Below are 21,662 nucleotides of genomic sequence, written 5' to 3' on the forward strand. Positions count from 1 at the left end.
TCTGAGGTAGCCTGCCTGACAAACTTCAAACCACAGGCCATAGGGAACTTAGAGATTTTTGATGGAGAGGAAATCAGTTGGCTTCAGTCAGGACCTGATCTTTTAAAATTAATGAAATTATTCCTACATTTAACTAATTTACAGCACTGGAACCATAGGCTTGATTCCTTAACTGCTTTTCCAACAGCTTACTGCTGGCATGATTTCTGCACTACAAGCACACTTTTTGGCTTAGGAGAACATATGCGAAACAAATATAAATGATACATGATTCTACTTCGCAATTATTAATTTGCACTTCTTAATATTAAGGCAAGCTATTGCCAAAAAAAAGGGGGGGGCACAAATCAGATACACATTTACATTGCTATCACAAGGATGCCCCAATGAGCTAAAATTAACAGGACACAAGGATTTGGTATAATCACTGAGCTCACTTCTAATCTTTTGGCGAGCGTGTTACGTAGGGTCTTCTCTGTGTCAACCTGCAAAATACAGGCAGGCTCTCCTGCATAGCTTTTCCAACATTTGCTAATGCTTTTAGCTGTAAGGTCCACAATTCAAACCAAAACGATGGTTATCACAGATTCTTCAGAACTGCCCAATTTAGATTCTGACAGACAAAAGCACAGACAAAAAGATGAGCACGCACTGCCCTCTAGACTACCATCTACCAAGCCACCAGAGCAGTTGGATCTTCCGTGACAAGACAAAGACGACTCAGGTACTTTATAAATCACGCAACAGTTTGTGGCCAGGCTTACGTACTGAATCACACTCGGAAGACGACAGGTGTGAAGAGCTCACATCAATCTGATCAGCTGAAGAGATCGAAAGTCACATTTTACCCTTGACAGATCATTAAAGCATCTGGGAAAGTTCTGACCAAAAGCACTCTGAGGCTTTCACCAATTACACCAACACTGCACAGTGCCCTGGGACACTACGAGGAGATATCACAGTCCCAAGCTGAACGGTTGCCTGTGACACAGGAATTCTGCAAGTCCTGTGTCTGTATATCCAACAGTCCCTCTCCTCTCCTCCAAGAGGCAAAAATTTTAGTGCTCTCCTGTTTATGAAAAACGTATCTATCTGTGAAAGCTGCAAGGGCTCTTGGGACGAATTATCTCTCTTTGTTCATGCATAGCCCAGCAATTCAGACATGAACTCTCTTTTAAGGACATCACACACGAAAAGCTTTCATTCCTCAGAGCATCTCAAAATGCCAAGTATGTTATTTTTGAAAGTCTCTGTTTAAATTAGAGCTTATGTGAAGCTGCTTTCATCTTTGGTTTGATTGAAACTGGAGAAAACTTGAATCACCCATTTCCTTTCTCCCTTTCCATCCCTCACTCACCTCAGAATTTCTCAGATCCTGCTAAAATGCAACCCAATAATATATGCAATAATCTCTGGCAATTTTGTTGGCATTTCTCTGTGGGATTATGAAGTCACATGATGAAAATCAGTCTATTCCCCAAGCTAAGGCAAGATAGTACATCCTGGAGGCCTTCCTGTGGCCAGCCTCCAAGTGCTTGAGGAGATGTTAAAAGGCGCTCCTGCCCTGGTACCTTTACAAGTAAATGAATGTCACATGAACCATTCTCTAAGGCTACTTCATTTACCAATTCCTAAAATAAATTGACAAAAATCAATCCATTCATTTAATCTCTCTCGGATTTGTAGCCATTCAGTTCTTCAGCAACACTGCCTCAGAAGCTAAATAAATAACAAAAGATCAAACAAAACACACTTCTTTGCTCATTCAACACAGCAGGCCAATAAGCATCATCGTGCAAATTTCCCTTTCCTCTTTTGCTTTCTCACTGGGTTTTCATGTCCAGCCTCTGATTCTTATATAAATTTCTGCTGGCAGAGTAAGCTCCTACTGCTTCCATTCTGCTGTGAAATATGGGAACTTTCAGAAGACAAAGATATTTATGTTAAGATAGATAAACACCGATTCCTTTTTCCCAGCAAACCGCGTGCGGTTTGTTCAAATCATTCTCAAGATTACCATTTAAGAAACTCTTAGGTGTCTAAAAGCACTGAATTTGAGATTTTCTTCAGACTATTTCAGAAAATCTACCACCTCATCAACATCAGGTCCATTGGTTATCAGAGCAAGGCCCCAAAACTAGGCTGTCCTGTTAACACACACTGTAGTACTTGTATGATTAGTGTTTTCATAAGCAACAACTAGAGAAGTCTATGAGGTCCTTTCACTGCAGTATTTAGGGTTGGTCAGCAACATCGGTAATGCCAGCCACCTAGCCCTCCAAGTAGAGACAAAAGGAGCAAACCCTCAAAGGAAGTGTCGGACTCTTAATACAAGATGGGGCCTTTCGTCCAGCTGATGTAGCGAAGCAGCAGATAACATGTTTTTACAAAATCAAAATGCCACTGTTTACATCTATTTTTACAATCAACAGAAGCAGCTGTTATTTTCATTTATGGAAATTCTGAGATGAATCACAGCCATTAATTAATTTTCCATTTGAAATGAGAGCATCCAGGAGAAAAATAAATCTTTTGAAATCATTTGCAAATGAACTAAATAATACAAGTCCTAATTAGGGAAAGATGTTGTTGGGAGGTGAGAAACTAGTTTTGCCTAATTCAAAAATTGGCTTATAATATCAGCAAGTCTGTAACTCATTATGCTCTGTGGAGACCACAAGTCAGCTACTGTCTGATAAGTACTCCCCAAATAGAATAACTTAGCTTACAACAGTCTTCAAAAATATCGCTGCTGATTATGAAATGTCCACAAAAGCTGAATCTTGAGATGCCCATTGTTACAGCGATTGTTTTTAATGGTGTACTAAACATTTTTAATGTGCCGTTGAACCCAATCCATTTGAGGATAATTATCCAATTTGGTCGAGAGAATTAAAAAAAAATTTTTTTAAATTGATGCAAACTGCATCAATTCAGATAACTGAAGTATACATGGAAAAAAGTGTTACAATCAGAGTAAAACTACAAAACGCATATTAAAAATGGTGAAAACAATCATGGGAGATTCTGCTCAGCCGAATTTCATGAGCAAATTCAAAAATAAATGAACAGGGTAATACTCTCTAAGTTTCTATTTCCACTTTAGATCAAACTAATGACAGTGTTGCTTCTCTACTGCCACAGGGAAAATTTTTAAACCAACAAACCAACAATTATTAGTTCTACTCCTTTTGGATGAGATGGACACATGGACAAAATGGTTTTGATATTAATTATTATGAGACAATTAATTGGGTTTCAGGGTTAGAAACATCCAGCACTGAATTTTCAGGGTAACTAGAAAATTATTTATATTTTAGGCAAATCTAGCAAAGTTAATGCACTGGCTATACATCTCTTTTTTGGTGGGCAGGAAGGAGGCACAACCATTTTGCCAATCAGGCAATCTGATATTGGAGGAAGAATCAGATTAGGAATAGTTTTATCAGATCTTATCTGCACTTTTAAGTTAATCCTCTCTTACTGTATAAATAGCTTTGTTTCATTAATGTGTTTTATATCATTTCTTTTTACTCTGGCTGCCTGAAGTAATTTGCTCTCTATGGGAGGACATTTGTCTCTCAAGAGGAACACAACAGAGGTGTTTATTGTGAAGCTATAAAAGTAGGGAAGAAGGATACGCAGTAACCAAGACCATTAGATCCAATTAAAATTGCTGGTACAACAATAGGAGAATATAGTTAACTATGATAGCAATTTAAAAAAGCAGAATTAAGAAGAGCCAACCATAATAGCAGAAGAAAAAAAGAGCTATTAGATCTTTAAAGATCACAGGAGGCCAGCCCCTCAATTATATATTTTAGTACAGACGACAACACACACAGCAACATGCAAGGTCCAAAAGAGAATGTCAATGACTGAATCATTTAAAACCAAAAACAGTAACAGAAAGAAATTTATAGGAAAGCATCACCAAGCAGTTGTCTGCACAACTGCAGATACGATGAGATTCTTTCGAAGCATACATTATATCTTCTACTCAGTTCCTAAATACTAAAGCTTTTCCTCTTTCCTCTTAATTAAATACTCTGCCTGTTTAGCTATCGGTTTCCAAAATATTTGTAATAAATTATTTATGAAACTGATGAGACTAGAAGTTGTACTTAGACTCATGAATTCAGATTCAAAGTTACAGCTTGGGATAGAAAGGAGTTAGGGACAGAAGAGGAGAGAAAGCTTGTTAGGTGTTTCCAAAATTCTAAGAAGAAAAGCAGATTCAAATCTAGAGTACTGGTCAAAGCTCACATCCAGCAGGGTCTTCACTTCTTTCGCTATACTCAAAGATCATGTATTTTATTGTATAACTATAAAAATGCTGATAGCGTAGATATTTTTACTGATAACAAGACACAGAGCAGTTACAGTAATACACACCATTACGCGCTCATCTGTACTATGAATGTATGGATGTTCATTAATGTATGCAATACCCTACAGATTTCACTGTTGATAATATAGGAGAGGTATACCTGGTTCAGATCTCTCCAACTCCTGTCACCCTCTGGCACTGAGGAAACAGCCAGTATCATGTCAATATTCACCTATAATAAATGTCATGTCACTAAACATCACAAATCCAAAATGAAGACAAATGCAGAACAACTACTCTTAATCATATATTGTATAAAACATAGATGCTCCATTTCACTATTGACTCCTGACCCACACTTTAATGAAGGTCTCCTTATACCACTACAACCACAGAAAAGGATTTAAAAGCATGTATAGATATACCATGGGGCGTATAAGCATAAATAATCCTCAGGGGTATATTGATTCCACTAGATCTGTAAATTCAAGCTTTTGTCTCAGGTTTCATATCACATAAGTAAATGAGGCACGGCTTATTGCAAGGTGAGTACGCTGGTATCCCAGTTCTCCTCAGCCACTGCTATTAGAAATCTTAATTAAGAAACAGGACCAGCACGCAGCCATTGCAAACAGCCCCAGTTGAGCTCCACCTTATCAATATACAACTTTTCAGGAACAGCAAGGTGCAGCCCTCATTCTAAAATTCAGATGCATGCAAAGGACCTATGGAAAGAAAGCTTTCTACTTCATGTTACTCTTTAATGGAGACCTGGACCCATTTCATCGGGATAGTTTTCCCTTGATATTTTCTCTACATTTTAGAGAGAAACGTAAACCATCTTAGCAATGGTGAGCACTGCTTTCTACCTCACATATCCTATTATTTTTTGGGGGGAAAATGAATTTCATTATCCTCCTGATACTCCCCTGAACATGCAGAAATAGAAACAGAGAGATACAGACTGTTGAAAGTCATAGTCATGGTGACAGCATATGCAATACAAATCCCTTTCAAGCTGACTTATTTCAGCACTGAAACTTTCTTACCACTTTCAGTTGCCTATGACTAAAAATGTTTTATCACTGAGTCTGTAGTCTCTGGAAGGAAAGTGCATATAAAATCATTCTAGTCCTTGAAGAGAGGTGAAAAAGAAGAAGGTTCACACCCAATCATTCACCCATCAGCCAAACAACATATACTTAAGGCTGTAAAAACATAAAAAGTCCAGATAAGAACTTGCACAAATTTTTACTAGAAGGTAAAATACAGAAACCTCCAAGACCCTTGCTTCACTCTTGGCAGGTTAAAAAAAAAAGAAAAAAAAAAAAAAGGAAAAAGAAAGAAAAAAACTAATCAAAAGAATTCTTCTGCTACCTTTAACAGTTTAAACATGTTCAGCAATCTGAGCAGTGCAGGCATTTGGGAGCTACTGTGAAGCAGAAAGTCCTTTAAGCTGTTAGCTCAAAGTATAACCATAAATATTGTGTTTAATGCTAGAAAAAAAAAGAAGAAAAAAATGAAAATAGATTTCGTTAGTTCATTAACAGCAACAAATTAGTGCGGTGTGCTGAATGGGATTTATCCAAAAGTTACAATGTAGAGAACGGACTCAAAAAGGCAAGACTACTCTTCACCAGAGTGCAGATTCAAAAAACTCAGTCTCTCCAGATAAAATTGGTGAGCAAGATAACCTTAAAAAAATAGAACATTCAGATGACTTATCAAAAAAACAAACAAAAACAAACAAAACCAGAGGAGCAGATTCACTGACAGTGCAAGATTTTATTTTAGAAACCGAAGATCACACGTCCAAGCTAAATTCCAATACAATTCTTCAAAATCAACATTTACCCTTGTGATAAAATATCACAGGGACAGATGACAATTAGCAGCAGACAAGCTCAAATGGCTGCTGCTGATTCATCACCATCATCACAATCACCTAAAGAGAACTGCTCTAACAGCTGCTGCCCTTAGAGACCTGACTTGTATTCTGAATAAATTCCCAGAGACCATGAATTACATAACTTCATGCATCTACACACACACACACATGAAAAAAAAAAAAAAAAAAAAAAACGAAAATCTCTGAAGACAGTGGTCCTTCATATCTGCAAGACTGAAAAATTACCTCTCTCATTTTTATTACCAACAACTAGCTACCAGCAGGAAACACTCATCAGTCCCCAGAAAATGGTGATCTACATACAAATGTGACAAGTCAACAAGCCATCTACCAGCCTAATGAAAAATGCAATAGGGTTCCTCTGCGATGTGAGGAGGCTTCTCCAATTTGCCACTGAAAGACCTCATCACTGCTGAATTTACCTGACAAATCCCTGCTGGTCCAGTCTCCATGTTGCTTTGACAAGCAGTAACTCTTTAGGTAATAGAGTTCATTAAATACAAAATCCTGTGAGTTTTAGACGGCAGATGAATATGCTTTTACCTTTAGAGCAAACATATGGATGTACACAAAATAATATTACTGTTTAGTTCTCACACTCTACGCAGGTATGCAAGTATTATTCTCACTTTTTATCAAGGGAACAACTAATGAAAGCGTGACTCAGTAAAACGTTCAAAGATCACATAGCACACGAGTGGCAGAAAGAGGAGGAGAATCCAGCTCGCCCCATCTGATGCTTGCCCTTGAGTCCACCTGAGTTGGCTGTATATGATACAAGCCAAACAAGGCAAACACAAATATTTTAAATGGCACAAGATCAGGAGCTTGGATTTGCAACATCTTAAAGAGGCATCAGTGGCAAGCAGTAGCTACCAGCCCTTGCTGAGTTACCAAAACAGTTGTGCAGCAAAAAGAGGCAAGGTAACACATGCAGTTCAAGGGTACCGAGATCTGCATTAGACGATAATATCTCCTCAAGAGCTAATTATATGGTGTCGATATCTATTTGGAGTCTACCTCTTCCTATTAGATACGCGAAAGTCATTCTACCATGGCATCCAAGACCAAACTGAAACCATGGCCACTTGCTCGCGCTGAAAGCTACAGAAATTTTGCCTCAGTTTTCAGTGGAAGTAGCATGCAGGCACTGTGATTCTTAACTTATATTTTCTAGTCAAATTCATTTCAAGTCACGTCTATCTATCAATGCTCTTGTCTAAAGACAGGATAATTTTCCCTATTAGTAAAAAGAAACAGAAGAACAAAACACAGACAAATGTCATTTTTACATCCCTTAGAACGTGTGTAAAGCTCAGTTAGGACAACATCATAGAATAAAGGGAAAAAGAGATTGAACTTCCATGAACCTTGGACACAAAAAGGCTGAATGAACCCTGCAGAGAAAAAGTTGACTAGTCTTTCCTATTTCTCAGCAAATAAATTGCTTAAAGAAATGAGCGTGCTTGGAATATTGCATCACACTATAGCAAAACCTTGTCTCAGCTCTCAATGACTCATGATTTGCTAAACAGTCAGATCTAAAGTTGAAGCCTGGTAAAACAATAACAGTATCACCATGCAAAAAAATTACATTTATTCAAATACTTTAACTTAAAATGCCCTATTATTTCCAACAGAGGGCATAATCAAAAAAAGGGCATTTACCAACAGAATCAATGTAATCATATTGAATAAATGTTACTTCTCATTCTATTCACAGTAGCCTTTAGAAAAAGCACAGCTGAGATTCAATAAGATAAAGAATTTTTAAATTATATTTGCTCTATACATATTCACTTTTCTCTGTTTCACTCACACACACAGCAATAAATGAAGTACTTCATTTACATGCTTTATTCCTATTTCCCCTGTCTACTTTAAATTTTCATTTATAAAGAGTTCTTTCATTTATGAAAGTAGTAGAGTAGCTTCTCTTCATCCAAGGTAACCTTACCATAGTAATGGTCCCATATCAGCTTGCAGTAGAAAAAGCATGTTTCGATTTGCAGAAATCATGCATGGTAAATTGTACTAATGCCTAACAGCTACATAATTTTAAACTCTCTGATTTGAGGGGGAACACAGACAAATAAGATGGCACCTACAGAGGTCGGTAAAATAACAATGCCTGCATACACACCAGTTGACACGCAGGACTTTGCCAAAACTCTCAGATTTGCCAACTGAAATCTCCAACTAGTTTTGTTGTATATATTTTTATATAAGCACTAATGCACTGTCCACTAGTTTGAGTAAAAGAACCTTGCATAATTTCATGAGATGTTGACTACTCTGGCCCCAATTCTGTGATGTGTGACACTTTATATAGGTATTTAACAGTAAACATTTCCAGTATCTCCAGCATAATTACCTGCATGCTTGAAGTTCTCGTAATATAGGGCTCAATAGCTTTGGTTTATTGCAGAACTTAGGCTCTGGAATAACAAAAGTTTAATATTCTTAATGTTAAAAAAAACACATGGTAGAGTGAGGAAAACAGCTGAAGCTGGTATGGGAACGGATGACATTCACTACACTGATGGCTTGAAACTCTCAAGCCCTCATAAGAGCTTTGCTGGCTGATACATGTTGCCAACGCTCTGAAGTTTTTGCTAAATAAACTCTGACGAATCTCGCTGCTGCAGTCAGAAGTATTAACACTTCTCGTTATCTCCGCTTCTGTAGGAGGTCACTACCCTGCCAACAGAACCAACGGCAGGGACCCGGTGAGTGGCAGCCAGGTATACGTTCGCATCTGCCAAGTTTGCTTCTGGGGTGGTAACCCCTCTGTCAAAGGGAAGAATTGACAGCTGGAAGTGTCAGTATATACAGCTTCTCTACCACGATCCTCCAGATCCTGACTGTCGAACTCCAGCCAAATCCCTGGCTGAAGCTAGGCTTCTCTCTCCCATGGCTTACTGGATTTTTACCTTGTAGAGGCTTCTGCTAGTCAACATAATTTTCTTCTGCTACATCTGAAAATTGAATCAGCTGCATCACCCATCTCCTGTAGCCTCTTATTGGCTCCTGGAGTCTTTGCACAAAATAACACTTTATTTTCTCCGCTCTTAGTTGATAACGTAGCTTCCCTAGTAAATAGACAAAGTTGTAAGCAGAACTGTACTGGCAGTAATTTGACCCTATTGAGGACAACTGGCTCCCCCAAAGTTGTAACGCTTTCTCCCAAAATCGCCACTCGAGCTGCAGTTTGCTGGCCTGTTCCTTCTGCTACTCGAGCTTCTCATACTTGGCTGCAGAAGTCTCTGCTTTGCAAAGCAGGCTCAATACTAGGTAATTCCTCTGTTCTCTTTTCTAAGCCTTCCCTATTGCTTTGCTGAAATGCCTGCCCACCATGACTGACATGGAGGTAGTTACTTTTGTGCCCCAAAGAGTCCTTGCTCTGTTTGTTTTGTTTTGTTTTGTACCTCCTCCCCCCCTTTTCACCCCCCCCCCCCCCTTCTCCTGTGTATTTGCTGGAGCACAGCAGGCTATTCTTCCTCTTTTTTTCCATTCTGGCCTTGTGTCACTTGACGCTGGAGCTTTGTTGTCATGTTGAGTTTACAGGTTACTATTCCTCATCCCCCACATGGCTTCTCTTATCCTCAAAGTCCCTTACAGATCAGAAGAGTACATAGAAAACACAAAACAAAAAGCAAGTGCCTCAGCTCACATTAGTCACCAGTGCTCTTGGCTAATAGCAGTTTTGGTGCAGGATGGTTGGTTCAGCAATCAAAAAACACTGGATGGGAGTATTTTGCTTCACCAATGGGAACCGGATGATTACTGGAAAGCACAGAAAGATTTTACCCTCCTGAAAATTCCAGTATTTTCCAGTGCATCCCTGCTACAGGATTCTCCCAGATGCTTCCATAAACTGCTCCGAGGAGAGAACCTGATCTCTGCTACTTCCATGCCTCCGAACTCCTAACCGCACTGGATGCCCCTGTTTTGGCACAGCCTCCTACTCCTCCATCCTCTGCTCACAGCGATGAACAGAAGAGAGTTTGGCTAATCTCTCTCTCCCTCTTTATATTATTCTTTTAGCCCACAAGGAGAGAAGTAGTGGTATCTGCTCCTCATCCCAAGTCTTCCTATCTTTTCATGCCCTACAGAGGGCAAGTTATTACATAACTGTTAAAAACAGCTTTTACCTACCACCCCTACAGCCAGAACAGTGTATTATATATCTTAACCTCCATTTTCTTGAGTATTTAAGTAGAGACTTCATCTCTGCAAGCTCTAGAGATACAAAAGCTGGAGAGAAAGAAGGGATCAGATCTAAAAGAAAAAGCAAAGTTGCTTAAAAAACAAAATAGAAAACTCAGAGCCACAATGCTCTTATTTATAAATAAATATTCAAAGAGTCAGAACACAGATAAATTCTATCCGTCGGAATCTTCAATTTGCAGAATGCCTATTTACACAGGCTAGTGTCTGACTGTTTACCCTGGAAAAGTTGTTACTTGCATAATAATCAAGCCCACGCTTACTACAGCTGTTGCAGAGTGAATGAGCCCTCTTCTCAGCTAAACAATGAGGGGGTTCAGCCAAATCAGTAGTCCAAGAAGAAGGCACCAAGCCACAGAGACTATTTGAGATGTGAAGTCCGGAGAGAGAAACTGGCAGCTGAATCCAGCTAGGAAGCTAAATGCATCTCCTGGACAGAAAAGCCATAAAAAATTGAGGGTCTGTCTACATATGCAATTGCTTCTTATTAAGTCCATATGTTGGCATGCTAATTCCACAAGGTTAAACTGAACTCCAAAGTTAAAATAATTAGGCACAAGGCATACTCTTTGGAATAAGTGTGTCCACACTCAAACTATTTTGGACTATCTTAATGCATTGACAGTCCGTAAATTTTATAATTTGTTTGCCCATACAGTACAGCTGCTGGTTAAACACCAAAATAACAGGTTTCAGAGATACACACACATATATATACACACACACACGTACATACATATGTATATATTTACTGGCAAAGCTATTCCAGCAAATTTCTCCTTGTGCAGACAACACCTATAGGAGCCCCCACACCAACAGTAATAAAGTATACTAGTAAACTTGCTTCTCTTTAAGCAACTGTTTCTACTGAGGCTTCTGCTGTCAATTTTTGTTAGTCACACTTCGTACCTGAAAGAAATGTTATGCTGGCAAAACCAGGATGGTTGGCCCAACGCGAGATTCTCTCCTTGAACCTTGCTCACAAAAGAAGATAATGAACAACACAGCAGTCTTACCAGAAAAGAATCACAAAATGAGAACTCCTTAAAGTGGCATAATTTCTTGGCAGTTCATACATGAAGCCTGTGCAATTTGTTTTAGTTACCCAGGGTGTGGGTTTTTTTTAAAAGGCTTTAAAGTTCAGTGCCTGCAATCCGAAGAGGTAACAGTGACTTCATTACCACAATCAAGCAAGTAAAAATTAACGATGATAAAGTAGGTATACTTTTAAAGATAGCGTCTCTTTTTAGGAGCAATATAGGAGTTTTGTCTCACTGAGTTATTAGAGTCTTGACTCTGCTGCTTTCAGATTGAAATGTGAAATACCTTACAGTGCCATTTTAAGAAAAAAAAAATTCCTGTAAGTTGGATGATGAAAACAGTGCAGAACAATCTGAAACACGTCCACAAACTGTTCACATCCTACAAGGCACCGCAAACATTTGGATAGTGTAGCAAATCCTCATTACTCAGAATTAGCAAGCTTCAGTGTGTAATGAGGACATCAGAACACCTAGCCAAAAAACAAACAAACAAAAGCTCAAAAAACCTCTTATCAACTCTGTCCTGTTCAAAGGCGTTTACTTGAGACCACATGTGTATGTGGTTAGTTTTTAAGCCTCTATTTTTCATGACCAAGGCAATAGGAAAGTTGAAGAAAAATTACGCAAGCTACAAATACATCCAGTCAAAGAAAATTTATTACAGAGAGAAAGTATATTTCTACGGGACCGGAAAAAAAAAAAAAAAAGAAAAATCTCTAACAATAGGTTGACAATGAAGGGAAGACTGTATCTTCACGTAAACACATGTGAAATAGCACAGTACTAGGTAAGAAGAACTCTGTTAAATAAAAAAAAAAACAAACAAACAAAAAAAAAACCACTATGCAATTACGGAGTTAAATGTGCTGTAGAAGTCATCTCTCTAAATCCTGAAGAACGTTTTGAAAATTTGGTGCATATTGTTTGCAATTTCTGTTTACATATGTAAGTATAGCCTTACCTTATCATAAATTCTTCATTCAGATCTAGGCCTTCATATTTATAATTCCATTGCCCTACTACTACTCAGTCATACGTAACAGTAAAAAATAAGGTAATTATCAGCTGGAAAGTGTTTTAGGAATGGACGCAAGCAAGGAAATAGCAATACAATATCCATGAATATTCAAAAGAAATTTGAGACCTAATACTGCATACTTCTTAAATGCTTTTGTTCATGCTGAATGCAGTCATACTCTGTTCTGGATGCACAATTATGGGCATAAAAAACACCTGATGAACTTAAAAAAGAGAATACTTAAATATTTACGTTTCTATGAAGTCAAATAAGCTGAATCTTCTCACAAACTATAGCAGTCTTGGTAAGGAGAAAGGGAGACGTTACCATGGCCAGACACATACCTCTGTTATGAAAGATTTGGCCGTCGATGGGTTCATGACAAGAATTGCCCGTCTCAGCGTGTCCCGGTAGCGGTTCAGCTCTTCTATCCGCATCGTGGCAAAGAGCCCCGTGATCATTTTGTTGATGTTGTTTTCTACTTTCTGCAAGGCAACATCCATTCCTTGCTGAGACACTTTGTCCAAAAACTCTTGTATGCCACGGATATCTAGGAATATCAAAAAAGCCCACCAAGACGTTAATTAGCAAAGCGGTAAAAAGGCACAGAAACCTTTTCAGTTCTGCTGTCCCAAACCGCGTGCCGGCTGCGCCCAACGGACGCCTCCGCAGCCGGCTGCTCCGGCAGAACTTTCTGGAGCGTTCTGGCGAAATCTGCCTTAAAAGGGGGCTCGGAGAGGAAGGATCCAGCTACCAAATACTAACCCTCCAAATAAACTTGCACCTTTTTTTTTTTTTTTCCCCTCTCTTCTTCTGAAGGGTTTTATTGAAACAAGAACTAGAAACTTAGCTTTTTAAAAATAGAGAACACTAGAAGTGACTAGAGCATCTTTTTTAAAAAAATAAAAAATAAAATAAAATAAACTACTCTTCCCCTGCTGCTATACTTTTAGTTTTAGCCTTCCCCAGTTGGGAGCGGGGCCCCTAGGGCTCAAGAAACCCCCCTGGGCACGGCCGGTGCCCCCCACGCCGATCCCCTCCCTCCCTCGCCATCGCCATTTTTCGGCCTTTTCCGGGTCTCCGGAGGCCGCCAGCTCCCCGGAGGGGCCCGCTGGCCCCTGCGGACCTGCTCCCGTCTTTCCCCCAAAAAGCTGCTTCCCCCCGGCGTCCTCCCCCAGCACCAGCGGAGGGAGGGGAGGGGAGGGCGACGGGGACGTCGCGAGCGCAGCTCCCGCCGCCGGGTGACGTCGGCCGGGGCCGGAGCGGGGGGACGCCGCCGCTACGCCCGGCCCCGCCGAGCCTTCGCGCAGAGCCGGGCGCGCCGCGTCGCTGCGCTGACCTGAGGCAGGGAAAGAAAGGGCCGGGAAACGCTTTACAGCTAAGCAGGCCGCGAAAATCAGCGCGCAGAGCCTTGGAAGTCAGGCGGCCACGAGCGGCAAGCCGGGCCTCGTGGCCAGAGCTCTAAAACACGGGGAACGGCCCAGAAATAGGGGCGATTTTAGGCATTCAGCGCTGCGACTGCGTTCTTCAGGCGCTGCCCAACTACTGCGGTTACCGAGCGCTTGAAGGATAGTTCAAACGCGAATAAAATCCACGCTTATCCTAAAATAAAGTTCCATAAGAGAATCAGCTGCTAATTACAGCTTCTATTTAATATCTAAATCAGGAAAATTAAATTCAGTCTAATCAGAGCTGTTAGAAATTTTTTTTGGCACTTAAACACTAAATTAAGAAGCAACAAGATTATTTGAGCAGTTACAAATATATCTAGTTCTATGCAAATGATAATATAACTTCTTTCTACTTTAACCCCTCCATCCTAAAGCTGCTGAAGATACCCCAATTTGCAAATCACTCAACATCTGGACAAATGGAATAAAAACCGGGTAAAAACTGACCAGTTGTAGCCAAAACTACTCAAATACGTATGTAGATGGAACCTACATATACCATCAAAATATCAAGGGAAAAAATGACTTTGACTAGGAAAGCCTTTTTAAAAATTTAAATTCCACGGAATACATCCATATAACCTTCCCTGATACCGCAGCAGATAAAGGCAGGAACCGCCAAAGGAAATTTTATTTTTTTCAAAACAAAACCACAATTTCAGTTGACTAGACTTCATAAACATGCAGAAATTATCGGCTCACAGTCTGTAATTTGTGTTGTCCCAGCAGCCAGATGACACGATCAGACTGCTTTGTTTTACTTGCCGCGATGGATACCTACCTACCCACCCACACGTGCAACCAAAGAACAACACAAACGCGCTGAACCCTCACAGGACGAAGGAACGGAAGGCACAGAGGTGCTGGGCTTATTCTACAGGTGCATGTTTATTAGGTGATCGTTCCAGTAGTTTATCGGTGCGTGCATGACACCAACATGATCAGCTTTTAGAACAGCATTGTTCTAACAGAAAGGATATCAAACCGTGACTTGTGAAACTTCTTTACTACTTCTGCCTACGCCACTGACAAAACACAGCGCAGGAGGCCGGAAATAAACACGTACTCGGCTTGTACCTCAGCTTACCAAGTAGCGAAATGAAGATGTTGGGGATGCTCACCTGCTGCTGTGAAACAGCAGAGAGCAGATAGAAACACCCTGTTAGTTAAATGCCATTTAAATTACGATGGTGCTTCCAGTGTTTCAGCAGCAATGATCATATTCAAAACGTATGCCAAAGAACAGATGCTACCACTGAATGGGCAGCATTATCTTTCCTGCGTGGATTGTCTGAAAGTGGCACATTTCCACACTGCTCTGTGGAATCATCTTTCTAATAGATAAGCTCCTTCTGTAGGAAAAGCTGGCAAGCAACCTGTAGCACAGATGGCACCGTTGCAGAGACACAGAACTGTTCATGTCTGGAACACAGGTGTTTCTCGCCCTGAATTTGCTAGCCAACCCGTCGCCCAGCCAGAAGATGCATTTCTATTTTCTATTTAAAATCAAATGAGTCACAATCACTTCCAGAAATGTAGGAGAGCTGCCTATTATCACCAATATTAATAATTCTCCTTACTGAAGAGAGCCAAAGTCATCATCTAGAGGCAGACCAGTGCTATTGCCAAAGTTACCATCTCCTCTCCCAATTCCATGCCACCGACAGTTAGTATTACTTTTTCTGCATTTACTGCACAGCCACCACTGGAGCTTTACGCATGTACACAACAACAAAGCATCCTGCTGCAGTCAGACAGTCAACATCAGCCATAAAGTTAAAGTAGGTTGAAAATTTAAAAGAAACTTTATAACCATTCTCATTTCAACCAAAGCATGGTTGACTGAACAAGTCGGCGCAAGCTAAACAAAAACAATGTACGGGGCTAGTACCCTGATTGCCCATTCACACTATGTTGCTGCAAGGTGGTTGGCCCAAAGGGTCTATAACCAGGTCCCAAGTACAGGGTCCCCACTGCTGGTGCACAGAAGATCCAACCCAGGACTCACTAGCCAGACTGCACCCGCACTGTACAGCTGAGTGACACGTGCGAAGCACCCCGTGCGGGCGAGCGCAAGGCCCACAGGCTCTTCAGCTCTGAGGACATCAATGTTATATTCAAATGCGTGTAACTCAGCATGAAGAGAGTTGAAAAGAGATCAGAATTTAGATGCAGCTTTACTACAGACTTCTCATTACAGTGTGAGTTATTGAGGACCTAAAAAAAGCCCTTTACAAATGACATGCAGGTCAAAGGGAATGGAAGCATCTAAATCCACATAGTCTATCCATTTAATAAACTTTGGGGTTCCAGAAAGACCATGAGATACATGCAAGTATCTTCAGTGCTCCTGGAGAGCATGCTCAAAGCAGAGCAAACTGCTATCCTTCACATACTTACACCTAAATCTCCTCAAAAGCCCAACTGGGCAGGAGTTGGGCAGGTAAGGAGAACCTTACCTGGCACAAACCAATGGCACTATTTAATGGCAAGCTCAGCAGTTTGGAAATGTGCACAGCCAAGTGATAGGGAAAAAAGTGAATGCTTTCAGAAGATTGAAGGGATTTAAATTCCACAGCTTTCCCACATCTCAGGAAACTTCAACATCAGATTATGGGAGAAATTGTGTCTTTGGTCTCTTCTTACTGAGGTTGCTACACTGTTTGTGTGATACATCTGAAAAGAGCAGAGAGTGACTTTTCCTTCCTGATCTTGAAAAAAAATAAAATATCAAAAAATAAAATTTGCTCCTTCCCCAAGAGTTTCATCATCACTATACCACAGACCAGGCTCTCCCTTGTTCTCTTCTGCATCTTTGTTACTATGCAGGGGAATAGTTTGAGCAGGAACAATTCCCCTATTCATTCTTAGGCAAAAGTCTAATGATCAGAACATCTTAGAACAAAACATGGTGGGTTTAAACCTCTCATAAAGCAAAAAAAGCATGTACACTCAGTGTGCCATTACATGCCACACACAACAAACAGCGAATATATTAACACCTCACACGCTAAATGCCACTTACACGTTCTTATTAAAAATGAGAAACTGTAAGTGAGAAGTAGATGGTGTTTTTTTTTTTTCTTCTTCAAATCACACTATAACCAGGAGAAGAGAAAGATGGCACTGTTCAACAACAGTAATAAATTAACCCATCCTCTTCTGTCATTGAATTCCACCTAAATTACAAGGCACCCACTGCTATTGAGCAGTTTGGCTATCTGAAAACTGGTTTACAGTCATTAGCTCATCCTCTCTTATACCATTTTAGATCCGTGAACATTTTCCTCATAGTCTGCTCAGATGATAAATACCACCTGATTCAGCTGTGGCAGCAAAGGTGAATGCACCTGTCATAAATATTCACTGGCTGATTTACAGAAAAGACCACTTTATTTGTTCAGTTGATGAGAAAAGCTACTGTGTAACAAATGACACTGTTCAAATTCTTATCAAGAGAGCTTTAAGTCCAGTGCAGTGATTCTTTCTTACACAATGATGGCAAATCTGACAGCAACTATTAATTACGGAAATGCACTGCACACAAGGGAGATGCACAGCTCTGGCTGGACTCTGACAATGCTACTACTCCCCTCAAAGCATTGAGCAAAAAGTTCACGCTCCTCTGTGCGTGTTGACATTTATTAAGGTGGTTAAGATTTAGAGGGAAAACGGCAGTTTAGCATGATGATTCAATATCAATCTTTCATCCTGCTTTCACAGCAGTGCAATTTCCTCTCACTAGTTATGATTTTGTGTAATTCAATGGACTTCCAAACTAAAAGCAAACTAAACAAAAAAAATATAGGGCTGTTATAGCATTTTTTTAATTAGCATTTGGAAACTGAAAGGAAACTATTGCAGGTAAATTGTCTAACTTCATAAAATATAGCAGTAGTTCAAGCTCATAAACAAAATTAAGCTCAAATGCTGAATTACATATGAAATCTTGTCTGTATTATCAAAACTATGTGGAGGACAATTCCACAGAGAAACCAAAGAGTTGTGAACTGTGACTTTTACTCTTTCTCATTTGTAATTTTCTGAAATCTATAAATGCAAAGAAAAATAAAAATCTCTCTCAAATTTCTTAATGTCATTCAGTCAGGAAAAAGGAAGAAAAATATGCAGACGTTCTGGTGTTATCCATTTTGACGACTATATCTTTCCATTTCAATCTACAAGGGAAGCAAGTAACTAACTTCGTAATTTGATATGAACTATTGCCGCATGACTGAAATGGCTAGGAAATCCTTATTTTAAAGAATCTTCCACATAAGCTACTTTGTGTTTCATGCTATACTTCAATTAATAGAAATTATGCTTTAAATGAAGAAAAAATATATAGACACTCTCAGGTAGCTGAACCAATGTTGGAGAAGGCACACTAACTTCTGCAGTTTCCAAATCTTGCAAGCCTTCGTTTCCAACCCCACTGGTGATTGACACAAGATTTTTTTCCTTTGAGTTTCTCAGTCTTTTAACTGGAAAAAAAGGGGAGAAAAAGAATCAAAGGATAAAAAAGAAATAAAACTGAAGCTAGAACTAATCCATAAGGGTATCAGCTGCTACCTTAACTTCTTTAAAATAGAAAAAGGAGCCAGATAACACACTTTTGGAAGGTGATAATCCAATCGATTGTATAATCACGTACTTTTGACTCTGATCTGCTTTCTATCTCATTTATTTCATTTTGACTACAACTTGCATCAGAGGCTTCCAAAAGGCTTCTAGTAGTTTCCTTTGAGTAAAGCAACATCTTGCACAGAAATGTATTTTTCCCATCCATTGTTTCCAAAAACAGTAATAGCTCGGAGCCTCACTTGATTCACCTTCAGCATTTACTCACTTCTTTAAAAATGCCCTCTAAATTACATATAAAATACAAAGATATAAATACAGAGCAAAAATATAAAATTATGCTCTATAAAATTATACTTAAATACTGCCCAGCTGTACGACTCAGCTCCATACCTACTCTCTCTATATATATATCATTATTTAATAGCAAGTAATCTATACTTCTGTGTACACGGTGCATCAGCTCTCCCTCAGGTCACTGCTGCTGCTTGCTGGTTTTCTTAAGTGCAGCCTATAAGTCCCCTTCCAAGGAGGTCGGGGTCAGCAGCACAGAAACTGTCTGTACGGCACTTCCTGGTAGCGAAACCAATGTGACAGAGTGTATTATAACCTTACTTCAGGCAAATTGTTCTCTGAGCATGCATCAGTCCGCTCCTCAGTTGATTAGAAGTTTATAGGACAGGAACAGGAAGATTTTGCGTGTGGACTGACAATATGAAGAACGTAAGCTTTGAAAATGCTAAGCTAAGATTCAGAAATATTGTAACAAATCATTTCTACCTTTTCCCTGTCTCTTTTCTCCTCTTTTCCTTGATGTGGCAGAGAGAAATATCCTTTTTCAATTTATAAAACTACCTGACTTTTATGCTGTTATTACACAACCATCAGCTTTAAAGACCAGCACAACATGCCTAACATATTTCCTCATGCTTTTTTTCCAGTGGTAGCATGATTTCTTTAATCCAGCATCCGAAGTATTTTATTCAATAGTTTTCTCTTTTGAAAACTGTCCATTTATTTAGCTGCCAGAATATCAGTTTACAAGCTCAATTTTAGCACTTCTGAAAAGACACTAAAACAATGTATTGAAAAATGCTTGGCAAACAGCAGCAGAGATCATTGCAAAGTTCAGATACTCAAATATTCTTAAGAGAATTTCTTTTATTCTGAGGCTTGAAGACTGCAGGCACTGGTGAAACCTCGTATGTCTGCAAAACTTTAATTTAGCTACTCATTCACAGAGATGACCTATTACACAGGTATTCGGAAAATGTCTAGAGTTTTATTTTGATCTCAGCACTGAAACTCTAGATATAATTATGGCCATTGCATGGCCATTGTTTCACTGGAAAAATATTAGAGAGTAGTTCAATTATCTCAGAAATTCAACAATTTTAGAGCCAACCAAAATATACTCAACTTCCAGAAGTATGTGAACCAGCAAAAGCAAGTTGTTACAGAAGTTCTCACAAATAGCTGCCAGCTTGCTATATAATTAAGTGACATATTAAAGTTACACAGATGAAAAATACATGTTTCCTTTTCTTATCTGGATAACAGAATAAGTACTAACGCAAAAAAAAATCAATAATAAGCCTGAATTAATTATATGTTTATTGAGGCACAGTGAAGTAAATGAGTGCAGGAAGTTGGCAAGGAGCCAAATGAGTAATAAACAGCTTTAAGACTGTCTGGAGACAGACTTGAGAATATTATAGTCATCAGGCAGCTGAAAACAGCCTCAGGGTAATTATGAGCATTTGCAATCGATTAAGGAGAATGCGAGTCTTTTATGAATCTTTATTAAACTTGCATTAAAACTTCAAGTAATCTGAAATCTTATGGTTCCAAGCACATCTCTGTGAATGGTCATCTGATATTTATTTCTGGAAAGTTTTTATGCAGGAAATCATCAATGGAATTATTTGTTTTCTATGGTTTTCGAAAAGGAGAGACTAAGAATCCAAAGCTCAAACTTGTAGATGGGCATCATCTCAGAGCATCACCCCTCATAAAATATAGGCAGCACCTCCCTTCAAGCAGCTCACTCTTGAGTTCCAGGTATAACCCTTTCTTCTCCAGGGCTTTTAAAGAACAGTACTCCCATCCTGCTACATTGCACCTAGTTTATTTGGAAACCACCACCTTCCTGGGGCAGGGGAAGGTGAAGCACTGTCTTTGGACTTCATAGTTTCATAGACCTCTCTGTTGGCTGGCATCTTCCGTGTTACAGATCTCACTGTTCTCCTCCTCGAGCTTGTGGTTTCTTTATCCCCAAACCTCTCTCAGACTAAGCTTGAGTGACATGACTAGGCCCCTCAGCACTCCCTTCATCATTTTCAGGTTTGCAAAAATCCCCCAAACCTGTGTATGCTGAGGGGGCTAGAGGAGCTCCATAAGAAAGCTTTTGTTAGAAAGATGCCTTCTTTTTCTTTTTGCTAACCTTCTCCCTTCTCTTCCAGGGATAATGATATTTTCAACTATTTTTTCAACCTCTACTTGCTATGAGACTGCCTCCCTCAGCAGAGCAAATCCCCCTTAGAGTGGCCTTAATGATATTTCTTTGCAAAAGTAAAAAAATAAATTACCACCTAAGGGACAAGCAAAAATCCACAGCCAAACATGCATGGAATTAGTAGGAAAGTCAAAAAAAAAGCAAAGACGTATTTCTGCTGAAATCAATAAATACGACATAAATCAGCAACGATGTTTGCATATTACAGGCGAGATAAGTTGAAAAACACAAGGTTAGACCAGAATGTTGGACAGAGAAGCAGAGTTCTGTAACTTTTTTTTTTTTTTTTTTTGGCATATAAAATACAGAAGAATTTTAAAATATTACTACCACTACTATAAAAGAGAGTAGCAAATAAGACAAAATTCATTCCCCAGAAACAATCTTATTCCCCTAACTTGTCTAGATAAAGTGCAGAATCTTTCTATCTGCTTTGGCACCAACAAAACATTAAAAATAAATGTTTTCAAACAGCTAAGGTTTCTCCCTTTCATCTAAGAAATGTAGAGATACCTACACTGTAAAATCGCACAAAATTGACAATTATGCTTTTGCAGTGATTCGGTCGCTTCTTCATAAAGAATT

At 39.4% G+C, this 21,662-nt stretch overlaps 1 protein-coding gene across 2 annotated transcripts in view; it reads right to left on the reverse strand.

The window, feature by feature from the left end:
* The window catches only part of GRID2 (glutamate ionotropic receptor delta type subunit 2), a 692,796-nt gene that overhangs the window by 265,138 nt on the left and 405,996 nt on the right, over nt 1-21,662 (reverse strand). For both annotated transcript variants that reach the window (XM_062575022.1, XM_062575021.1), the window contains one exon: nt 12,875-13,080. In XM_062575022.1, the coding sequence (XP_062431006.1) occupies nt 12,875-13,080 (206 nt within the window). The remainder of the gene's footprint in view (nt 1-12,874; nt 13,081-21,662) is intronic.

Source organism: Rhea pennata, chromosome 4, assembly GCF_028389875.1.
Source record: "Rhea pennata isolate bPtePen1 chromosome 4, bPtePen1.pri, whole genome shotgun sequence".
NCBI classification, from domain to species: domain Eukaryota; kingdom Metazoa; phylum Chordata; class Aves; order Rheiformes; family Rheidae; genus Rhea; species Rhea pennata.